Consider the following 23,932-nt stretch of genomic DNA (forward strand, 5'->3'; position numbering starts at 1 on the left):
TTATTTGACTCACACCACCCCCTGGAACACAAACTGGGAGTCATCAGAACCCTCCAGCACCGAGCACAGACTGTCCCCACCAGACAGGATGGCAAGGACAAGGAGGGAACACACATTAAACAAACCCTCAAGACATGCGGATATCCCAACTGGGCCTTTGTCAAAGGCTCAAAAAGATATCCCAGGAAGGACAGGGAAGAGGAACAAAACAGAAGGAAGAACATCACCATCCCCTACATAGCTGGGGTATCAGAGAAACTAAGGAGAATTTTTGGTAAACACCGCATCCCAGTTTATTTCAAACCTGGAAACACCCTAAGACAGAAACTGGTCCACCCCAAGGACAAAACACCTAGACAGAAACAGAGCAATGTAGTGTACGCGGTTCAGTGTAGTGAGGAATGTACAGACCTGTACATTGGGGAAACCAAACAACCCATACACAAGCGCATGGCCCAACACAGGAGAGCCAGCTCATCAGGAAACGAATCAGCAGTCCACCTCCACCTGAAGGACAAAGGACACTCCTTTGAGGATAACAACGTCAAAGTCCTGGCCAGAGAGGACAGATGGTTTGAGAGAGGAGTTAAGGAAGCCATCTATGTCAAAATGGAGAAACCTTCTCTAAACAGAGGAGGTGGACTGAGATTTCATTTACCAACTATTTATAATTCAGTTTTGACTTCTGTCCCCAAGAAGTTTCAACAACATTCACACACTGAGCCTCCAGGTTCCCATGGACAATAGCCTCGTTAGAGCTCTATTCATAGGGTAAGTTAGCCTAGGCACACAGTTTCCCCCCATTCAAGGACAGGTAAGTATCAGCCATTATGGTAATTAGTGACCCCAGTCTTCTGGTCAAGCAAGTTTCTGGTGGGTGCTACCCACAGAGTTTTTTTCCTATTTAAACCTCAATTTCCCACTAGTTCATCAGAACTGAAGAAGCTACTCGGATGAGTGGCGAAACGTCTTCAAGAAATTCTACAAGTCCAGCTGACCTTATTCAACGCTTTTTTGGATTTGAGAAAACATGCACTGCACAACAACAACAACATGAACACCTTAAGAAGAAGACACAGATGAACCAGAGCTTCCACAGTGAAGCTGATGTGTCCCACATTCAAATCTACAGGGACACAATAAACATGTGCATCACTGCATGAGTAGAGGGAGATCCCTGGACCGTAACCAGGCCAGCTTCCAATTTAACTACCACCACAAGCTCAATAATAAAGAAAAAAAAAGTGAAACTCATTAAAGTTTGTAACAACACAGAAGATTTTAGCTTAGGTGCACAGCTTCTTGTACTTTAGGAGTCTAATTAAAAAACAGCCCGAATCCAAGACAGTGCTCTCAGACGCTGCCTGTTTGATATTCTGCCAGTTATCAGTGTGTGTGGGTCTGGGCGTGTCCTTGTGTTTCTGTGTGGATGACAAGAAGCTTGGAGCTGGAACCAATAATCCCTGACATGGATGCACATACATATTCAGTTCAAAGATTCATAAACTGAACTTGGTGCCAGTAAAAACCTCAACACTGCCACTACTGAGGTCACAAAAAAAGAGAGGGGAGAAAACTCTCGTCCACTATTACCAGAATGTGCACAGCTAGTTTTGTACCCACTGAGAAAGAAACAATTCTGGTGATTACTGGAGTGTCCCTGCAGGCCTGGCAAAGACAAGAGACAATATCTCAAACTAAAAGAGAGACAAAGGACAAAGAAGAGGAGGATGAAGCAGAGAAAGACAGAAGAGAGGGCAGATTAAGGGTTGTTTAGCTCGAGGCCAAAAAACAAAAGAGTCAAATTAAAGAACAAATGAGTTCCTTTTTTGTCATCCTGAAAGACTCAACTCACATCATCGTCCAGGTCGTCCTCAGGAGACGAGTCTTCCTTGAGGTCTGAGTTCATGTTGGGGTCGTAGGTCACCGTCCTCCCGTTGCAGTCGCTGTACTCGGCTATTATGGACGGGCAGAGCGTGGACGCCTGCAGCAGCTCCAGGGACGCCGGCCTCAGCCTGCCGCTCCCTCCGGCCTCCCCCTTATCCTCGCTGCCGCCGCCAGCGCCGCCGTCCTCCTCCTCCCCGCCCTCCCCCGACAGCAGGCTCTCCCTCTCGCCGCTGGTGTCCCGCCTCTTGAGGCTCGGCGCTCTCCCCAGACTGTTCCAGCTGGAGCGGCGGCTCCCCCACGAGCTGCCAGAGCCACGGGGGAGGAGAGGGGAGCGGCGGCCGGGACTGGAGAGGCTCTGAGGAGAAAGGTGCAAGCGGCATGAAGACGTGAAGAGACTAAATTATCATAAATGATATTTTCAACATAGTTGTAAATAAGACAGAGGCGTAAAAAATATTCACACACTGCTGAGCCACTCGGTTTTATGGCAACATGATGAGCTCTGATAAATATTTAAGGGTTTGTCTGTCCTCTAGACATAAAACCACGTGGTTATGAGATCTAGATTTCTAGATTTAGTTTGGGGCATCCGTGATTTCCTAGTGGAATAAATTGCTGCCTCCCAGCGCTCACCTGCAGAGAGTTATACAGGCTGCAGCTAACCTAAGATAAGGTTAAGAAGACCTGTGATCCAGTTACTGGATCCTCTGGGTCTCCGAGTCCTTCACGCTTTGCATCTGAGTCTGTCTTGGAGCTTTTTGTTTTCGGTTTGGTGGCAGCTATGCAGGATGTGGACCGATCATCATCTCCACATGTGGCATCTAAATATCAGGTTTCTAATAAAGATGAGTTGGCTATAACTCACCAGAGAGCGCTGGTCGTAGGCTGAAGGGTCCATGGATGCCGAGCTCCCACGGCGAGAGTCCGCATGGCCGAGTCCGGCCTCAGAGAGCCCCAGCCCCCCCTCGCCGTACTGAGGGACCTCCTCTCTGAACTTCAGCTCGTCCTCTAAGACGGACTCGGGTCCCAGGGAGCTCTTGGGGGTGGGCATGGGTGTGGCGGCCGTGCGCATGATTATCGGAGGAGCCATGGAGCCGCGGGGGTCGATGTGTCCGTTGGCCGTCATCATCAGAGAGTACATCTTCAGCTCTGCGGGGGACGGATCATGACGTTCATTCATCCTGTCATTTTATTGTAATAAATCACAGCACGGATAAAAACAACATATCTATACCCGTGTCTCTGAGCTGCTCCACCTTCTCGTCCTCCTCAAAGTTGTCTGATTTCTTCTCGTCGTCTGATTCTGATCGATTAGCGTCGCCCTGCAACAGAAACATGGTTTAGACTCACTCAGACTTTAAAATAAACCCCTGGCCCTCAGATGCACACAGATGAGGTCAGAGTTAGTCTTAGACGGTTCTGTTGATTATTTCCATGTTTAATTTTCAAAGAAACCAAAGTGAAGAAAGTGCAGAAAGAAGAACATGTCAACAACATCATTCTCACCTCGGCCTGGAAGCCTTCCACCAAGATGGCTACCAATAAGTTGAAGAGCACGTAGTTGCCAAATGTCATGAGAGCAACAAAGTAGAGAGCCGCCCACGGAGAGGTGGAGGCCATGCCGTTATACAGCACCACGTTCCAGTCCTCCTGGGTGAGGATCTGTGCAGCAGATCCAATAAAACACAGAGGAACATTTAGGTGAACAGATGAAAACTTAACCTTACAGCAACTTGAAGGAATTTTAACCTCAGAACAGAAGTGCTTCAGTTCTGATATGTTGCTGGGTTTAACAGCTTGTTTCAGGAACTTCCACAGACATGTTTTTTTAAAGATCAGACTGAAGCAGATTCCTGAACGAAACCTGAGCCTCATAAATGACTGGAAACACCAACAGACCCATGGACTCACTGAGCTTGAAATTAATCCTAGAGATGCACTTTCTTTCACACCTCACAGATTTGTATAATTGGCTCAAGTTCGTGAATAAACAAATACACAAGTATAATATGTCTCGTTGTCTACTTTCAGGACCTGTGTGAACATTCTCTGAAGTTTTGAGTCATTCCTGCAGAAATATAGATAATTCTGAAGGATGCAAAAACCTTTAAGCAGCTAAATGAGTTTGACTATAAGTCGACACGAGTGTGTGTTTGCAAGTGTCCTCGTCGTGCATGTGAGCGACGAAAGCCTCTAAAAGTAGCACAGTGTTCATGATCCAGCATGAAAGCTCACTTCATCTCATTAAACTCTGCGGCCCAAAGGCTGCTCGCCGCGCTGTTCATCAGTGTGTGCGCACGGCTTTGGGTTTGCTGCAGCGACTCCCTGGAAAACTACGAGGAAGTATTTATAGGGAGCGTAACTCGTTTGCGTGACAGTTCTGGATAAAATGCTTCTTCAGCACCAAAGTAAGAAAGTCTACTGCATTCTGTGTTCTAGCCTCCTGCTGACGCATCCAGCACAGAGGAGGCCACCATCTATCTGGAGCGATTGAACAATATCTCCACAGGGAGGGAGGGAAGGAGGGAGGGAGGGGGGCAGAAAATAGAAATAGAAATAGAATGAGAGATTGAGTGCGCTAAAACTTCACAGAATTTGACAGAAAGCATGCTAATACACATAAACACACAGGCTGAGTTTGACATTTGGAAAGTAGCTCACACAGCTAATGCCGGGATAAAAATACACACAATATCTACACTGTGCAACTGTTGCAATGCTCCACTTCTAATCTTCCCAACTTCTTCCAACTCAGACTTGCTCAAAAAGAGAAACAGTCATTTCAAAAGGAAAATAGAGTTAAAGAATCTGCGTCTCTGCAGGAAATGTTGCTGGATGATGCCTGAAGGGCAGCGAGAAGATTCAAAAACAAGACAATAAACATCAAACTGATAGATAACAGAATCATTTACAGACTAAATAATAAAAAGATCTAATGTCACTGTCTGCTGTGCTGAGGTCAGAGGGCCTGACTTCATCTGCTGTCAATAACGGCTGTAACCTGATGGATCGGTGCGTGTGCAGAGAGTTTTTTATTTATCCCGGCTCAGGGCATGGGTTTGGAGTCAGATCATCAATTCTCAATGATGTGGACGTGCAGCCGACCTCCAGGCAGAGCTCTGGAATTATTTCTTTACGGGTCGTCGGGTCGCGCTTTGAGGTGGAGATGTGAAAGGTTTATGTTGAAGACGTATCACCTCCCAAACAGGAGGTCTGATCTGATCTGGGGCCGATCAAATCAATCTAACCGAGAACAACAACATGTGGGTAAAAGTCAAAGGAGTCAAAAACAAACCTGGAACACGGTGACGATGGCCCAGAGCAGAGAGTCAAAATTCTTGCGGTCGGGGATGGTGTCTCCGTTCTCCGTCCGAAGACTGAACTTACAACCGAACAGATGCATTCCCAGGATACTGCAGAGAACAACGGGACAATGAATGAATGGGTCCGACTGATTCTCTGGGACACGTCTGAAGTCTGGGGACAGACCTGAAGGTGAAGATGAAGAGCATCAGCAGCATGCAGAAGGTGGCCACGTTGTCCATGGTCTTCATGAGCACCACCAGCTGTCTCCGCAGGGCGGGAAGGAAGCGAACCAGCTTCAGGACCCGCAGCAGGCGGAACGTCCGGAGCACGGAGAGTCCGCCGTCAGACTGGCCGATGATCTCCCACACACTGAAACACACAAGACACAACTCTAGCTTCCACTTTATACATTTACTGAGTTTATGTGCTTCCTGTTTTACTTTGAAAGGATTCCTGTCCATTGATTTTACTTCCTTTGTTCCGGCCTGTTTTCCAGATTTCTCGTGCCTTGGTTTTTGCTCTTTTTTAGACGCCCCTGGTTCTCTTTCAACTGAATTTACTACTTGGCTTTTATCAGCTCACCTCGGCTGCATGTTTTCTTCTTCATTTTCAACATTAAATTGACCTTAAGTGGTTTAATCTGGCTCCGTGAAAAACCTTTTTATTCTATAGTTTAAAACCAAAAAGACAAACTTAGTCTCAGTCCTAATGTTGTTCCTCCTCAGGTGATTTCTTGTCCTTGAATGAAGCAGGAAGTAAGTAGCCTCCAGGCTGAACACTGGTTCAGGAAGTAGTCTCCATGGTCCAGGTCTAAATAAACCTGGTTCTTCTCCAGAGTCATAAGACAAACTCAGATGAGCAGATACCTTGAGTCAGAAAGTCTAAAATTACCTCTGAACATTGTTCCAGACTCATGTCCATGCTCCATTTAGACCAAGAGAAGAGTTGTTTTTTTAGCAAAGAGTTAGGATTTATGTGTTATTTTTTCTTATATTTAAATAACAAAGGTGAACTTACTTGTTTAGAATATTTTGCTTTAACTTTTTAAATAGAAATTTGATTTCGTTGACTAAAACCAAGCTTGAAATAGCAGAAAGTAGCCGGACCCTACTGTCGTTCCTGCCTGTGTCTCACTGGCTCCCACCTTCCTCTGCTCCACCTGTGACCGTGTGACATTTTATTTTGTGGTTCTCTATCGGCGGTTTTCTCCTCCTGTAGCACAAACCACGCATTCCAAAAAAACGAAATGGCAGCAAACCCTGGGCTGCTGATGGGACCGGGAAACTGCTGCAGCAGCAGGCAAAGTGTGATCCGTCGTGACTCTGTCAGTCTTAGCTGTCGCACAGATGGATGGAACCTGACACTTGAAACCTCTTGACTGACAAGCTGGAGGGGAAACGAGGACAGGTGGGCGGCTCGAAAGCGACGCTTAGCAGTCGTCTACTGAGTGAAATCTGAACTGATCGCAGCCTGGAATTTATTTTCTTTACATTTAAATGCTCTCTGGATGGTGTATTTATCTTCTCCGTGGGTCAAAGTTTACCTGATGATGACGATGATGCTGTCGAAGATGTTGTAAGGGTTCCTGATGTACCCGAAGAGGCCGAAGGCGAGCAGCATGAAGCCCATCTCCAGGACAAACATGCTGGTGAAGACGATGTTGCTGATCTCTAACACGTCCGTCAGCTCCTCGGGCTGGATGCAGGGTTAGAATTCAAGGAAAAAAAGAAGAAGAGAGGCCAGAGGGAAAGAAAGAGAAAAATGGTTAATATCTCCTCTATCCCGGAGCTATAAAACCTCTCTGGTCTTTGTGGCCTGAGTGGAGACATTATCAATCAAGTTCAGAGCTGCGGTCAGGCCCGATCAATCAGACAGGACCAACAGAGGCAATTTATCACAGCTGATCTACTCCACTTACCTCGCACTACTCTCAGTGGTCCTGCAGCCATTTGACGGACGGCCGCTCCTAAAGTCGATTATGAAAAATGCAGCAATTTCTTACTCTGGTAAATGCATTAAGGGGGGTCACGTCTGAAATGTTCCAAAGAAATACTTTGGCTTGAGCCGAGTCAGGAGTTTAACTCGTTTAAAAGGAGTCAGACAAAGACTTCAGACGCGCTATTCAAACGGATCTCACCCGTGCACATTCAGTGGTGACAGATTTCTGCAAAATGTTCCACTGTTACAATGTTCTCCGATAAAAACATGAAGGTAAAATGATCCGTGTCTGCACCGTGCTCCACCATTCACCTCCCGGTTAAAGTCCCATATGACGTTCTTAAAGAACTTAAACTTGCTAATTTCTTTCTAAATGACTTAATTAAAAGTAAAAGATAATCTTTCCTGTGTCACATTTATGTATGAGCCAACATACACCGATCAGCCACAACATTAAAACCACTGACAGGAGAAGTAAGTAACATTTAAACCATCTTCTGACAGTTCAATGTTCTGCTGGGAAACGTTTGGACCTGACACAGACACACACACAAAAACATGAAGCACAGAACAAGGTGTTGACCTGGCCTCCAAATTCACTAGATCCCAAACAGATCAAGTATCTGTGGGACGATCCACCGAGACCCCAGACACCACAGGACACCCCCAGAAGGCCCATGTCCTTTCTCCGATGAGTCACAACGGTTTTGGAGGCACAAGTGAGACATTATGTGCATGATGTTACACCTGATCGTCTACCTGTTCTAATTATTTCTGGTGTTTAATGAGGCTCAGAGTCAAGTCAAGGCTCGATGCCGCTGACAGGCAGAGGGCAGTGATCCTGGTCACAGATAGAGGGCGCCAGACTACACTCACACATCAGCACGTTTCACCTGCAGACTTTCCTTCCAGCCTGTGTTTATTTCTGAAAAGCTCATTATGTTAGAAAGTATATTCACTCAGAGTAAGTATTTCCAAACCTTGTCTAACCCTCTGCAGACGCCGTGCATCGATAAAACCGGTGTAACCAGGATCTCATTGTGCATTCAGACATTCATCATAACCAAACAGCTCATTATGTGCACTGACTATTTTTTGTCTGAGAGTTAATCACTTTAATTAATTTGTGAAGCTTGACAAAACCAAAACACATTTGTCTGTGCAGCAAATTAAGGAAGCAGACGCTTCTTTAAACTCCATTTGTCCAAACAGTCTTTTACTGATGGGCCAGCACATAAAAAACAGAAAAGCTTTAAAGCACCTCGGTAAAGCTTTAGAGAGCTCTCACTCAGACACACACACACTAACTACTAACACTGGACGAGTTCTGGTTTATCTGAGTGTCCTACACACACAGAGCTGCTAAAACTGACTGCAGGATGGAAAGAAAGCTCTCATGAATCCTGTCGATGCCCTTTGAGTTGACAGCCTTATCCCACAGTGCTTTTCATCCTACAGTAAAGCAGCAGCTCTGGATCATCACTTCAAAACCATGTGAAGCTGTAAAACCACATGTCAGTGTACTTTATGATTTCTACTGTGGATCCAAATGAACATTTAGAATTATGATTATTGTTTTCTGGTGCTATAACTAAATCTGAACAACGAATGAAAACTAAAATCTGTGTCAATGAATCCTCCAACATCTAATCCATGAGTATCTGAGACCTCTGCTGCTCCCACACAATCAATGCTCATCTAAAAAACCTGCCCCCTGGTGGATTTATCCGTGCTCTGCAGTCAGCAGAAGGCTTTTGGCAGCCTTTTCCAAAATGTGTCTTTCATGGACTGACATTTTGTTTTTTTGTTTTTTTTTCTGCAGGTGTATATTAAGGCTGTAATGTAATCTGCATAATGCCAGCCACAGTTCATTTAATATGATTAAGTTGATGATTTAAAAGATTAAAATGCCATCTTAATAAATATGCATTCATTTATTCCCTCTTAGTGGATTTATTTTTACATATTCATGTGTGATTTTCTATTCAGCCTAATGTTGCAGAGGCGATTTCAATTCAGATTCTCTGTAAAGAACTCAGAGCCTGAATGAACATCTGTTTCTAATGAAATGAAACGACATAATGAGCCTCGAGTCCACTGGTGTTGTAGTGTTTATATATTTGCATCATTGTGAACTGTCTGTGTGAGGAAACATTTGTGTCCTGGGCGTCAGCTTCACATTAAAAGTTTATTTTATTTTGAAGGAGTCACAGGAACTTCATCTGTCTACAAAATAAAAATGCAACAGGCCGTGTGCTGCATCATTATTATCGTCTGACTTCTTTAACATATCAACTCCAGAACTAACAGCACAAAACAACTCAACCAAACCAGCCAAGGCTGAAATCTTCCTTTGGATAACGTCATCCAGTCGCACGTTTAAACCCTGCGAGACGTTTTTATGAGCGGCTAATAGCTCACTAATGTCTGTTTGTCTGCTGGATTAGATACTGGGGTTGAGCTCAGTTTACAAGCGGCTTCTCCTCAGTCTAAACACACAAAAGGTGCATCCATCATTGCCTTCATCCTCACTTCCTGCCACGCACAGTCTCAACTACACCTCCTGCATTCACACACCTCCTCACACACACCATCAAGTTTAGTTAGGTGTCACATGTGAGGGATGATGGGTAACCGGGGGGAGGGGGATCTGAGCGTGTGTGATATTGCCCTAAAAAGGCCATGTCTGTCCCAGTCGCTCCTTATGTTTATACCACAAAGATAGAAACACACACACACACACACAGGCCGGAGAGGGAATTGGAGGAAAGGGAGGCAAAAAAGAGACGGAGGGGATGGGGAGGAAGGGAGGAAGGGAGGAAGGGAGGAAGGGAGGAAGGGACTGGACCGTGTGCACGCACAAGAATCTGGAATTCACATTTTGATCCGTTTCTGCTCCTGACGGGGAATGAAAAGGTCCCGAGCGTGTGTGTGCATGTGTTATAAACGTAGCCGGGTGTAAAGACTCAGAAGATGAATGTGCCTATGCAGATTCACTGGAGTGTGTGACGGTGGAGGGGGGAGGAGTTAGGAGTGGGGGAGGAGGCGGTTTTACTATTATTATTAGACCAAACTGGTCCACGTGTTGCCACAGAGGAGAAAGTAGAAACTGAAGTGAGTGTGTGTGTGTGTGGGGGGGTGAGAGTCCACCCTGACTCTGTGTCCTCTGTGTTCATGCCCCATCACCACAGTTCTCATTGAAGGATTTAAATGTGAGCTGAAGCTCTCACCTGCTCGTGGTACTCGATGCCCATGCTGAGGGTGTTGACCAGGATGGCGATCATGATCCCTCGGTTGAAGTATTTACTCTCCACGATCCTCTTGAGTTTGTCCCTGAAGCTCATCCAGGCCCGGACGGCTCCGTTCTTATACTCCACCGCCCGGCGCCGTCTGCTCCGACCTCGGCCTCCTCTCAGATCTCCCCCCTGGAGAAAAGACTTTTTATACAGCCACTCTTTCATCGTTTAAAAAGTGTTAATGTCCGAGCAGCACTTCCTCACATGTCTCCTCATTAGCGCACCACCATCCAGTCTGACCTGGGGGAAGTCGTGCAGTCTGTCGGCCTCGACCTTGCCTCCCTCCAGGTCTCCCAGCTCCAGCTCCAGCGTCTCCAGGCTGCGGGCGCAGAGAGGGCAGCTGAGCAGCTCCAGGAGCAGAGGGCTGGGCACCACGCCCGCCAGCTGGTACAGCAGCCTCTGGCGACCTGAAGGAGGGAACGACGGAGCGGGAGACGGGTTTGTTTCTGCTCGTCTACGTCAAACGTCTGGTGACAGTTCAGTGTTCGGCTGCGAAACGTTTGGACCTGGTATTCATTGGTGTGAGTGTTACATAGACATGTAGCCCCCACCTAGACCAGACCAGACCCCCCTCCCCATAGCAATGACGCTCCTTGATGGAAGCAGACACACAAAAACACTCAAAATACCATGACCTGGCCTCCAAATTCACTACATCCCAAACTGATGCCAAGTAATCAAAGGCGTTAATATTTCCAAACCAGTCGTCAGATTAAAGTTACTTATCCAAGTTACTGTGTCTCAGGGAGCGACAAGTTCAAGTTTTCAGCGTGAGGACACGTGTTAAACCACGCAACCACACAAATGTACACAACAATGGAGGGAGGAGAGAGATGAGTTTTCTAGTTGGAAATAAAGTCGCCAGAGTCGTGGTTAGAGGAGCAGCTTGGAGGCTGAAGCGTCAAAACCGTAAAGTCGGCAGCAGCTGAATGTAACTAATTAAGTTTTAATTGAACTTTGTTAGTAATCATTTCTTTAAAAGGAGTAATCAGTAATCAGATTACTTTTTCAAGGTAACTGTGGCAACTCACTAACAACATTGAATAAGAAGGCCCATGTCCATCCTCTGAGGAGACCTGCACAATATTAGCAAGGTGGTCATAATGTTACGGCGGATTGGTAAGTTTTAACGTATTTGCAAAATGAGATCAACTTAAACACCAGTGGTGATTTTTTAATTTCATGGACCAAGTTGAGGAGTTGAAGGTGAGTAAAAATGACTTCATCAGTGTTTTGCTCGTTTCTCTCGTCGCCATAGAAACCAGAGAGAGAAAGTGAAGTTTTGGATGAAGTGCTGACGGTTCGTCCGCTACACAGCGGCTGCAGTGACGGCTGCTGGCTCGCCCACAGTTACAGATCTCGGCTGCTTCGCCTCACCTTCTCTAGCCTCGGCCTTTTAAAACAGGAAGAAAGTGCAAAGCACAGCTGAACGCTAACAACAGCAAAAGCTCGACTTGTGGAAACACCAGCTTCCAAAAGCAGCTTCAGCAGCACAGAGAGCTGTTTACAGCTCCGTCTCCCCCCGAGCTATAAAAAGGGCTGTCGTCATTTTTCATTGTCTTTTAAAAATCTGCTGCAAATACACATCTTTGTCTCTTTGACTGTTTGCATTTCTGCAAATTCTTTGAGCAAATCTCTTCAGGGGACAGAAATATTTATCTGGCAAAAAGCTTTTTCCAAACTCTGCCCATCCCCACGTTACCTCTCGCTGCATTATGTTAGATTAGAGTGCTGTAAAATTAGATCCGAGAGCTACTGAGCTGGAAAATACTCACAGGGACAGTGACGCTCTTAAAGTACAAATGGAGTATTGAGATTTATTATGTTTAGCAGGAAGTCGTCCTTTGACAAACGAGTGGAGGTGGTAATTTTGTGCATTTAAAGAAATCGTGCATCAGAGGTGCAATGAAAACATTGAAACCGGTTAAACGTTGAACTGAACTGAACATGAAGACTGTTTACAGATGGACGGAGGAACAGATCCTCAAAAGTGAAGCCAAAGCTAGTAGAGCTCCCCCTAGTAGCTGGAGGCTATAAGTCATAAATCATAAGCTCCACCTCCTCCATGTTAGTGGGCGGGACTTGGGACTTTCTTTTTCAGGGATGGTTCCAAACTTGGCACCACCCGTATCTGATTTATTTCTCCCTCTTACATTTTTCATTCTTTCTCTCCGTTATATATCATTGCATATTTATATACACTACTTGTGTTTTTACAGTCCCTACTTGTGTATTTACAGTCCCCCCCCCACAGTCCTTCGCCCTCCGTCCACCTCTCTGCACTGATGACTGTAACACTTGAGACATGGATTTCCTGTCACGACTCCTAAGTGCTGCTGGAGACACATGCAGCGCAGCAGCACACGCTACCTCAGGTCGAACTCAGGAGGACACGACTAAACAATGAAGGCGAGAGTGACGACAGAACCACAGCCGAGCCTGAGGGAAATCTAGAAGAGAACGTGAAGGGGAATTAAAGGACAGCGAGACACATGAAACTGGAAGATTTTGAATCTCACAGGAGATTTTAAAGATGAATAAGGAGACTGGATCTCGGACGGCTGCTGTTTCCTGATGTTCTGGGGGTTAAACTGACTCAGTTTCCTAAACTGTGATTTTCTGAGACAAAGAAACCTGCAGAAACATCCTGTAATCTAAGATGCACGTGTGTCTCTGTGTGTGGTGTGTGTCTTCTTACTGTGCTGTCCCATGAGGTGGTAAAGCTTGTTCAGAGTCTCCGTGTGCTCAGACGCCGGGTGGTTGTGTGGATGCTGCTCTGGGCTGGGCTGCTTTGAGTGGGGGGGCGGCGTCTTGCTGCTGTAGCTGCACACAAACGACGGCAGGATGGTGGGGTAGTTCATCCCCCCGTTGAGCCGCCCCAGGAACGCCCCCATGCCCTGCGCGGCGGCGGTGGCGGCGGCCGGGTTGTCGCCGCCCCCGTTCCCTCTCCGGAGAGGAAGCGACTTCATCTCCACCTCCTCCCCTCCTCCTCCCCCGTTATGCCCGTTGTCTCTGTCCGTGTGCTCGGCGGACGCCACGCTCAGGGTGTGCTGCCCGCCGTTGCTGAGGCGACAGTGCTGGTGCTGATGGTGCTGCAGGAGGTTGTGGATGGGCCTCAGCCACAGGGTGTTGGCCGGGCCCGAGCTCCCGCAGCCCCTGCTGGAGCTTCCACCGTTACTGCCTCCCCCGCTGCCGTTAGGATTCACCTTTTTACGCCGTTTACTGTTCAAAGGAGAGAGAAGAAAAGGCAAACTATTAAAATAAATGGTCTTGTATTTATTAGAGCAGGTATCGGCCTGTTCTCAAAGCACTTTAGCAAATTTAGTTTTGCTCAATAACATTTTGTCATGTGATCCATGTAAGGCTGCGGTTTGTGAACAACCTGGTCCACTTAACATTTCTACTTGAACAAGTTTTGCATCTTTTGAGATTCTGCAGTTGAGGGTCATTCAACCACATTAAAAACACAAAGATACAAATGAATTATCCAGGTCCTGCAGCATACAGAATAAACCAGTAAATAAATCAGACCTGTGAAGTCTGTAGATACATGATAAATGAGCAGACACAAAACAAGATGCAGCACAAAGGACAAGTGCAAAGGACAGAACTGATCCTGGAGTGATGCTCAATTCTGTGAGACATGCACAAAATAAAAACCACTAAATCACTAAATCATTAAAAGTATTAAGTTGCTAAAAAAAGAGACTATTTTCACAGTTACATTGCAGATTTACCTCCATGTCTATTATGCATCACATAAACATTTAGAAATTTGTATGACAGTATGTTAAATGTTAAAAAAAGCATTTAGAGGAATCAGTGTTGTACCTGTGCCACCCGGAGTATATCCTCTGCAGCCTGCGCGTTAACTTGCGGTAGAGGTGGCTGATGTAGCGGAGCATCTCCTCGTAACACGAGCCCGGCTCGCTGTAGCTGGCCAGCGTGGAGTCGTTGGACATGTAGCGAGCTCGCTGCTCCCTCATCAGGGCGTTCTCCCTCTGCTTCGTCTCGGAGAACTGGGTGGCGATGACCACGAGGCACAAGTTGATCATGAAGAAAGAGCCCACCTGGTCAGAGGGGTGAAGGTTTAAATGAGGCTGCACCATTAATGTTCATTAAGGTTTAGAACATCCTGTCCACGAGAAACATCATCATCTTATATTTAACTTAGCTGCAGCCAGTTTGTGCAGATGTTAGGAAGATGGAACTGACTCTGCTTTTATCATTTCCTAATGAATGACCAACTTTAGATCAGGCCGCAATGAGACAGCGAGCTAAAAACATATATCGAGTTAAAGGGAAGGTGTCATGAATGTACGCTGCTCAAAGACAGATAGGAAATTAGACCAACTCTTTCTCCGTCTGTTTGTAAATTCATTTCTCTGACGTTCCCATTTCTCTTAATATCTGTCTCACCCGCTTTCTACATCAATCGCTACTCTCACCCCTTCTTCTTTCTCCTCTTCTCCTGCTTCTCCTTTAAATGCATAATAAGCTCTTTTACATGAAGTGGCAGGCGGGCAGGGAGCTCATGCAGCATTGTGAAATATAGCCTAAGCTGGGATCTTTGAAAACTCCCACGACGGCGCAATGAGAGGGAAATTATTCACGATAAGAAGTCAAGGAGAAGGGAGGAGCGCTGCGAGCACAGATCAGTGGTTAACTATAGAAAGGTTATTCTGGGGAAACAAACACGAGTACACACAGATATCTTTTCAGGAACAGCATTTACATTCAAACCACAACACTGGAAACTGTCACTGAAGAGGAGAAGGATGAGGGGAAATCAGATAGAAATGTTCAACAGGTGACCTCTAGATGAAGATAAGGACACACGCCAGTTCATTAGGTACAAAGCATTCTGCACTAAATCCAGTCTTCATGAAGGTTCTGGTGTTCAGCTTTAGATTCTAATAACTGACAGAGATTCCACTGGTTTTCATCGTGGAGGCTGAGCTCTATAGAACTGCTGAATTCAGTGATGCCAGATACAAATGATGGTTTCACAGAGTTGCCCAAAACACTTGAACCATGCAGACAGTGTAGCCTGTCATAAAAACAACAAAGCAACTGAAGCGTAGAAACCATCCAGCTACAAATTGCAGCTCTAAGCTCGTCTGCACCAAAGATCCACTGGCATAAAATCAAAAAGGAAATGAGCACCTGTAGAGCTGAGGACGGTGCTTATCAGTTACATGTTCTGCTATGTCGTTCTGCACCCCCACTGGCCTTGCAGTGGCAGTGCAAATGTCTTGGGCCGGTGCAGGGGCATCATTAGCCTAATGAACCAGGTCGTAACATGATGTTACATGAGAGTTACAAAAGTCAAAAAGGCAACAGGTGAAATGTTCTGAGCCTCTGCAGCTGTAGAGTGGTGTCTCCTCAGGTTTGCTCAGCCGTGTCTTTTATCTGGTTACACTAATTAATTAATCCCACTTGCACTGACACTGCAAGGCCAGCAGGGGCGCAGGAGGGCGTAACAGCTCGTCCATTAACTCCAACAATTAGAGCCCCGCTCAAATTAAAACTCTTGATAGCTTCTGTGTCTTCCTCCCCTGATCGCTCACCGACACGGAATTGTAATGATGTCTTTACTGTCACCGTGACAACAGGTTGCAGCCGGGCCCTGAATACCAGGATGATGCTTTGTGGCCGCTGATAAGCAGTCAGCACTTCTCTGCACGGTAGGAAGTTGCACTTTGGTTTTGTTCCAAATCAACATTAAAAATGAATGAAAGACTCTATTTTTACCTGAAAAATAAAAAATCCAAACCACCCACCTCCAGTGAAACCGGCCAATCTGGCAGCACTGACTGAACTGTGTATTATTTTAATAGTAATCAGTGGACTGGGCTAAATAACAGACAGTATGAAGCATTCACTAGTGTACCTAATGAACTGGCCAGTGAGTGTGTCGACTTTGGGGAGATTTTTAGACTCGTGTTACAGACTCATTTGTTTGGGTTGAGTTCAAACAAGACAAACAAGATATTTGCAAATCTGAGCCCCTGCAGCATGTGCAGAACAAAATGTATTAGATAAGCTAATAAACACAAGCTGGTACTTACTATAATGAGCAGTATAAAATATATAAAATTGTAGAAGGAGTGAGCATCCATGACATAGTACATGATATCGACCCATCCTTCCAGCGTGATGACCTGGAGACAAGGAGACGACACAGAGAAAGAGAGGAAGCATTTTAGTTACAACGAGGAGCAAATTCTGAAAAGTCTCCTTCAAACCATCCCTCCACTCTCCCTCCAGCCTCTTCTGAGTGTGTTTGTGCGTGTGTGTTTGTGCGTCTGCAGACTGACGCGGGTCTTTCATGTCGACTCTATGCTAACGAGCAGCTCAGCTCAGCCGGGACGATGATACGCTCACACCTCAACCTTTACAGCTCAGCTTGCATCAGAGATTATAGCATGAGGAGAGGGCACAGCAACAGCATGAGGACACACACACCACACACACACACACAGACACACAACAGGAACGTGCATGCATACCTGTAAACACACACTCTTCACACACAGACTGAGAGGAGACTAATCCACTCTGCAACGCTCTGCTCACACCAGATAAACCAAACATTTCTGAGCTAATGCACAACTGCACATCAGTGTAAAGCGACACTGCGTCGTATGTGGAATCGTGTTCAGAGAAGCAGCTTTGGAACCGTAAGGTCACTGGTTCAATCCCCCCCTACGCCGATGGGTGTAACAACTACACCCCAGGTGTCTTGCAAGGCTGCTCACGGTTTGACCTTTCATCATCTCGTGCTCTTTGGTTCCTGCATCATGTGACAGTTTCATGTTATTTATATAAACCGAGGCCATGAACCTGGAGAAGGAGGCAGCTAGCTGAGCGCTATTTCTCTACACGTGTTTAAGTAGGCTCCACCTAGGATGAGTCAAATCTAATGAAATCAAATCTAATTCACCTCTGATTATAACTCACTCATTTTCAGCACCATCTCTCTTCATTTTTATTCTCTTTCTGCTCCTGTTTACATCCAGATATTTCGTTTAGAGCTTTGAGTTAAAGTCCTTCAACTATTGCAGTTACTATTTGCATCAAACTCTTAAAAAGCGACAGAAAAACAAACTAATAAGAGGTTCATGGCTGCACACCAACCGTTAACAGACACAAGATACAACATTATATACCTTAAAAAAAAGACTTAAAATTCTGCTCACTGAACTATCTCCTAAAAAATCAGTTAAATCTAATCTTTAAAGCCTCTCGCTGTGAAGTGAGAGCCCCCACGTACAGGACAGTGGTGTGTAGTGACAGGGATTAGTGTGTCAGCTGCTCTGTGTGTTTGTGTCGTCTGTCTTTGAGCTGCTCAGAGTCATTTGAAGGTAAGACTCTCTTTGAGAAAGTCATGTTGTGCAAGTTAAAGCTCATCAGACACACGGACAGATTGACGAGTGAGGTCCAGGCAGACGCGCTGCTGCAAGGCCTGAAATTCATATCACAACAGCCCAGACGGCGCTGGCACCACGACTGTGATCCAGAATGACTTTCACAGTCTCCTGGGGAGCTGGAGCCGGAGAAAGGGAAACAGAAAAATACTTTAAGGCTGTCATAAGCAGGACGGGGAGAGGAATGCTCCCAGGTCATGACGCTTTCTATTTCTATTTTTAATTCACAAAATATAAGAAATAGAAAGAAAAACAGCTTTTTAATGAGCTCAGATAAATTTAGTTTTAGGAAACTCTGCATTTCGTTTCAGTCTCCCACTGGTCAAACTAACAGGGGTGCAAAGAACAAAGTTTGGTGTTGATGCAGCCTTCAGAAGGTGCCGTGTACACCAGAGTCCATATAAATGAATCCTCTCATGAAATATCCAAAAAAACAAAACACAAAAAAAGGTCAAATGCACTGTGTCTGAGGTTTGCCTGAACAGAGTTTGGATTTTATATCTGTACAGTCAACACACAGATGATGAAGTTTTGTCATATTTCAGGTACCAGATTCTCATCTCTCTGTGTTTTCACTTCCCTCCTCACCTGGAATATGGCTATCCAAGCGTAGCCGATGTTGTCAAAGTTGACAGCTCCTTTGTGAGGGTTGTGGTCCCCGGGCCGGCAGACGGTGTAGTACTGATTCCAGTTAACGCAGCCGTTGACGCTGGCCCCACCCACCAAGCTCTGCTGGGAGTAGGCCAATGAGCACTCGGCCCCGCCCTCGGTGTAGGGGGGCACATCGCTGCAGCGTAGCATCCCGTTCTCATGAGGAGTGGAGCAGATGAACGGGCTGTCTTCACCTTCCTCCGTCATGTAGTAAGCATCTATAGAGCTGTTGTCCATTCTGCAAGAAAAGAAACTAGTATTAGTATCGTTCATGTGATTATGTGGGATCTGTTTGTAGTCTGAGATGTATAAACCAGTGATGCATGAGGAGGCTTTGGCTGCCTGCAGGTAAACAGGAGCTACTGAACCCAAAACTTAAACTGTTAACTATGACGTGTTTAAACATCAGCTCTAATCTGTGATTCATGTCTGAAGTTGTAAATCAAACATGTGCATGGAACAGGATGTCCTGCCCTGTCGTCTGCTGGCTGCAGCAGTCCTACCCCAACCCCTGCAACACTGACCGCTGCCTCCAGAGGCTAAAAACCAGACGGTACACGTTAGGCTGCCAGAATGGGGTCAGCCTCATGTGGGCTCTGATCCAATCCACCTCTGTTATGTTTAAAGGACTTCATGTCTGAGAGAGTGAGCCAGTTATCTGCTGGTATCCATGGTGACAGCTGTTCTACTCATGGCAGACAGCCGTGTTTGTCCCACAATTCACCTACTTATTTATAACCCTTCCCCTTAAATTGGAGAGCTCCATGTGGACTCTTATATGGAGAGACATCCAAGCCTCCAAGTGCTGGCGAGGAGAGACGTGTTCAGGGCAGGAAGCCTCGACCGACTGACTTTCTCCTGCATCGTTCCAGTGACTCCTGAATTCTCAGAAGTTGTTTGCCTGTTGCTTTCTCTGTTTACGTCCTTCCTTCAAGAACGTCGGTGTTTGCTCGTCTGACTCCTTCTCGAGTGTCTCTGCTTAAAAGATTCTGCAGAATAAATAGTTGATGGGCTTCCAGCACCAGCAGAATCTCGTAGAAAACTTCTAGAAATTGATTTGGCAAAAACATCTAATGCACAACTTTGTGTGCGTCCACGTGTGTTATTGCAGACGGCTTGGATTCATCTTGCAGTGGAGGTCAACTTTGTTCTGAGAGAGGAAACACAGCAGCGCTGGCTATGAAATATTAAGCTGCTGTTTTCTGGCCTTCTTTCTCTCCCTCAAACAGAACGGATTCAGCAGCGTTAACTCTGGTACAATTTGTACCATTACATCAAAACAGAATTAGCTCAAGGATCTCTTAATGACATTGTTAGCTTCCTGAGGTTGGAGGACGCTGAAGCGGTTTCTCTTCTTCTCTTGTGTAATTTTACGCCCAGCAGCTACATCGCTGACTGACCTTTCCTCGGCCTGTGTTTGTCTGATTCGGGAGAAAGTGAATGTTTGTCTGTTGCTTTTATGTCAAATCTTTTTTCATCATGATCAGATAAATGTGGGAGAATCGGTTTATGTAATACTCTCACAACATGTGCAGCGCCGAAAGAAAATTCAGCCTTGTCTTTGGGAGCTGAGAGAACACGCTGTGTCCTCTGGGCAGTAGTTCTAGTTTGTGAGTCTGTGTCGTGCAGATTTTCTCTGTTTTACCTCAGTAGAAATGAACTGCCATTTTGTAAGAGCTGGTTTGAGAAAGATAAGATTTACATTTATTTAGAGGTTTGATCGAGGAATTCCACAAAGTTCATAACGTCTCAGTTGGTTCATCTTTTCATTCTTTTATGAACTGATTATTTCTTGTTGCCTTTTTTAGAGGAGTTTGTTCGATGTAATTAACTGATGTGCTGCTTTGTTGGTTTATTTATTTATTTTGTTTGTTTCATATTCTTTCTGTTCGTTTTTGGAAATATATTTAATCATGTCATCTGTAAAACGTTGGAACAGATATCAGAACTTGTGCGCTGGCCTTTTTTAATTTACATTCATTATTAGAAATATCAGACAATACAGAGATAACACGAGTTCATCCTGCAGGGAACTAACACACACTCTAACAAGCCACCATGTCTGTGTCTTTGCTTCATGCAACGTATTAATCCCAAACCTGGAAATGTCAATGTTACCAGCACTGAGCACACCTTCCATAATATAACAGAGAAGCTCTATAAGCAAAATGTTTATGGGAATAATTATTGAATATTAAAATATCACAATAAAGATGCTAATGACTAGCGTGTTATCACTGCTTTCTGCGATTTCCATTTCACCTAAGTGAAATCCACAATAAGTATGCTAATAGCAGAATTTGAATCTACATTTGGCAGAAAGTTGTGATTATGTTTGAATACCATAGAAATAATGTATTTGAATTTATTTAAAACATTCGATCAATGCACATGTCCAAATATCTCCTGTAGATTTGACAGTTTCCTGGAGTCAAACTTTGCTACTTCCAACAACTAAATCCTGCGTCACAAGGCTGCGTTCCTTACTTTCTGATGTCCGCATCCAGGAAGCAGCGGTTGCGCAGCAGTCCCGCCCAGAGCTGGACTCCCACAATGCCGAAGATAAAAAAGACAAAGAAGCAGAGGAGGAGAACATTTCCCAGCATGGGGAGGGTGTCCAGCAGCAGCGTCACCAAGATCCTCATACCTACACGGTGGCACACAAACAGAAAAGAAATGACTAATAATGTCCATCATGCACACGTTGACTTTTGGATGCATGAACCTGCAGCTACACCCCTGGTTTCCATGCACCCTGACAACCTCTATTGATCCTACAAGACCGGAACCCAGGACCTCATCCCCATAATAACATTACACGTGATGACAATACTGAAAGTGACAGCTTGACGTTATTCCATCCATCTGGGAGTTGAACTCAAAGTTTTCCTTGTGGCTAGCGTTATCTAACCGCATGCATTCAGCATCCATCTCCAGTTGTCAGGAGTGTTTAGCGTCAGCAGAGTCAGGGATCTGGTCCCAGAGGTCGTCACAACCGGTTCTGGCCCCTTTCACATATATCACAGCCTTGTCACACTGATCACATTTACAGAACTGCTCCAGTGCTTTGGCTAATTCTGTTTTTTCTTGTTTTTTGTCTCAGATCCAAAAGAAAAACTCATGATGCATAATGATGCACTTTTGAGTTGAGCCTCAACTACAGGAAACTCTCCTGGGTTCTTATTAAACATGAGCCAGAAGCTAAATGTGACAGAAAAATGTTCGTAACATAAATTAATGGTTATTATTGAGACATATTATTAAACAGAGAAGAGGAAAATGTGAACATTCTTGTTTAATTAAATATGGTGTATAACTTTATGTAGCTAGGTGGTACCAGACTCAACTTTAAGTGTAAACTAATTCAAGCCCACGGGCAACTTTCCGCCAGAAGGAATTTGGGTTTTATGTATTAAATAAATTCCCATTAGCTTAGATTTTGTGATTAATTAATAATAGTCATTCATGTAGAAGTTTAGCTGCTGGTGCACAGGTGCTTCACTCTTCAGTGTACTTGCATTTGTAAAATGTGGTGGCGGTCATGACCTTGTTAATCAACCAACCACCCGAGCTCAGTGGGAATGACTGATCAGTGTTTTTCTGTCGGTGTTGGACATTTTTTCAACAAAGATGGGAAGACTGAAGAGTCCAGCCTGCAGCCAGGGTGCAGTGAGAGATACAAAAATTAATTTCAACTTTCCTTCACTGTTTACAACTCAGCTGCAGAGCTCAACTTTTCCATGTGTGAGACCTGTGCAGCAGGGCCGGTGTCGGTTCAGCCTATTAGTGCTCCAGTGAGATGCTGTTGCAGCCGTGCGGGTAAAATAAAAAGTTATAGAAGGATAATTAATTAAATACCCAGTTTAAATGAATGTGCTGCTGCTCTGAACAGGAATGAAAGGCTGCTGAAAGAAGCTGCACATGTTGCACATAGTGGTTAATACTGTGATGTATTGGAGGGACGCGGGGGAAGGTATGTGGTTGTGAGCGTAAGGCGGCCATCGGAGACTTTGCAGAGGCAGAAACAGAGAGTGACGCTCGTTGTATCTAAGCTACAGCAAAAAAACATTCTGTCCAACTATGTACAGGAACCATCCACTCAGGAAACAACGGCTGGAGAAGAGCACGGCGACCGCAAATATCTGTTTGAGTTTAAATAAAAGGAAAAGAGGTGGAGAACATAGAGGGAGGACAACACAAATGAATGAATGCTGATGTGCATCTACGCTGAACTCTCGCTCTCTCTTCTCTCCGTCTCCATCCATCTTCAGGGAGCGACCTTGGCTGATTGTTAGCTTAGCAATGTTGCTTAAAGAGGTACAATATCATAGTGCATGGGTGTGTGACTGTTTGTGGGCATGGTTTCAGAATAACCGACCTCCTGCCCTTCTTTCTGACTGCGTTACCGTCACTGAAACCTCCACAGGCACTTGTGCAAATGTCATCATTTATGAGGGTGAGTTTCAGGTCAACGTTGCTAACGGCCGGCACCGCTAACGAGAAATTTATTGAACAAAATGGCCGCCCGTACTCGCAGCCAGAGTCTGAGCTGGGCCGCCCGCCTCGTGTATGCTAGGTTAATAATCCTGTAAGTTGTTATGACACCGTTGTCCGCTGATCCTCTTTAGCTGGAGATTCATGGCCGCCTCTGTCACAGAGCTTTTAGGAAAATGATCCGTCAGCACTGGCAAGCCACCGTCAGGTTAAAGCAAACACTGGAGCGCTGGATCATCGGTCAACTCACCGTTAGGTCGTCAGACACAGGCTACAACAGACGAGGGCATGCAAAAGGAATACCTCCACCCATGCAAAAAAACAGGAGATACTGTGCAGGACATGAGCATGCAAACCTCTGTAGCAGGGCTGCATGATCAGATTTATATTAAAAAATCTGATCTGATCTTAAAGACCAGACACTGATTCATAAAAATCTTGAATCAGTTCAAAGTACACAACATTTCCTGCATCTTCATATCACAAATCTCGCTATGGTCTAGTAAAACTGTCTTCCTAATGAGATTAGTCCGTGAGTGACAGAAGCTCCAAAGAACGAGGTGAAACAATATAATGGATCCAGGTCATGTGATTTTCAGGTAGGAACCTCCCCACGCATCTTTTAGGACTGAAGAAGCTACTTGGATGAAACCTCTTCAGACCAGGGCTTTGATGAAAAGGAAAATGAAAGGTGCAGATGATCCTGTAAAGCTCTTACTCGGTACTCTGTTGATGGCCCTCAGCGGCCTGAGCACTCGGACGGTACGGATGGCTGAGAGGCTGGCGTTGTGGCCGTCCAGAGAATACTCCATCACCCTGAGGAGACACGTCAGAGGACAGAAAGTTTCACTTCAGATATCTACACAAAGAAACAACAACAAGAACACCGATAATCCAATCAGGCTTCTAATGGAAACAACCCACGTAATT

The 23,932-nt window shown here is 45.3% G+C and overlaps 1 protein-coding gene across 4 annotated transcripts in view; it reads right to left on the minus strand.

Moving 5' to 3' along the window:
• LOC124997477 (voltage-dependent T-type calcium channel subunit alpha-1H-like) overlaps positions 1–23,932 on the minus strand; it is a 102,244-nt gene that overhangs the window by 23,765 nt on the left and 54,547 nt on the right. For 3 of the 4 annotated variants that reach the window (XM_047571193.1, XM_047571194.1, XM_047571196.1), the window contains exons 5-19: positions 23,721–23,818; positions 20,996–21,155; positions 18,446–18,746; positions 16,499–16,591; positions 14,259–14,497; positions 13,126–13,649; positions 10,632–10,834; positions 10,362–10,556; positions 6,737–6,888; positions 5,377–5,562; positions 5,183–5,300; positions 3,394–3,549; positions 3,122–3,209; positions 2,753–3,036; positions 1,856–2,242 (exon numbers count right to left, since the gene is read on the minus strand). In XM_047571193.1, the coding sequence (XP_047427149.1) occupies positions 1,856–2,242; positions 2,753–3,036; positions 3,122–3,209; positions 3,394–3,549; positions 5,183–5,300; positions 5,377–5,562; positions 6,737–6,888; positions 10,362–10,556; positions 10,632–10,834; positions 13,126–13,649; positions 14,259–14,497; positions 16,499–16,591; positions 18,446–18,746; positions 20,996–21,155; positions 23,721–23,818 (3,184 nt within the window). The remainder of the gene's footprint in view (positions 1–1,855; positions 2,243–2,752; positions 3,037–3,121; positions 3,210–3,393; positions 3,550–5,182; positions 5,301–5,376; positions 5,563–6,736; positions 6,889–10,361; positions 10,557–10,631; positions 10,835–13,125; positions 13,650–14,258; positions 14,498–16,498; positions 16,592–18,445; positions 18,747–20,995; positions 21,156–23,720; positions 23,819–23,932) is intronic. The other variant, XM_047571195.1, reaches the window with a different exon arrangement.

Source organism: Mugil cephalus, chromosome 20 (assembly GCF_022458985.1).
Source record: "Mugil cephalus isolate CIBA_MC_2020 chromosome 20, CIBA_Mcephalus_1.1, whole genome shotgun sequence".
Classification (NCBI taxonomy): Eukaryota; Metazoa; Chordata; class Actinopteri; order Mugiliformes; family Mugilidae; genus Mugil; species Mugil cephalus.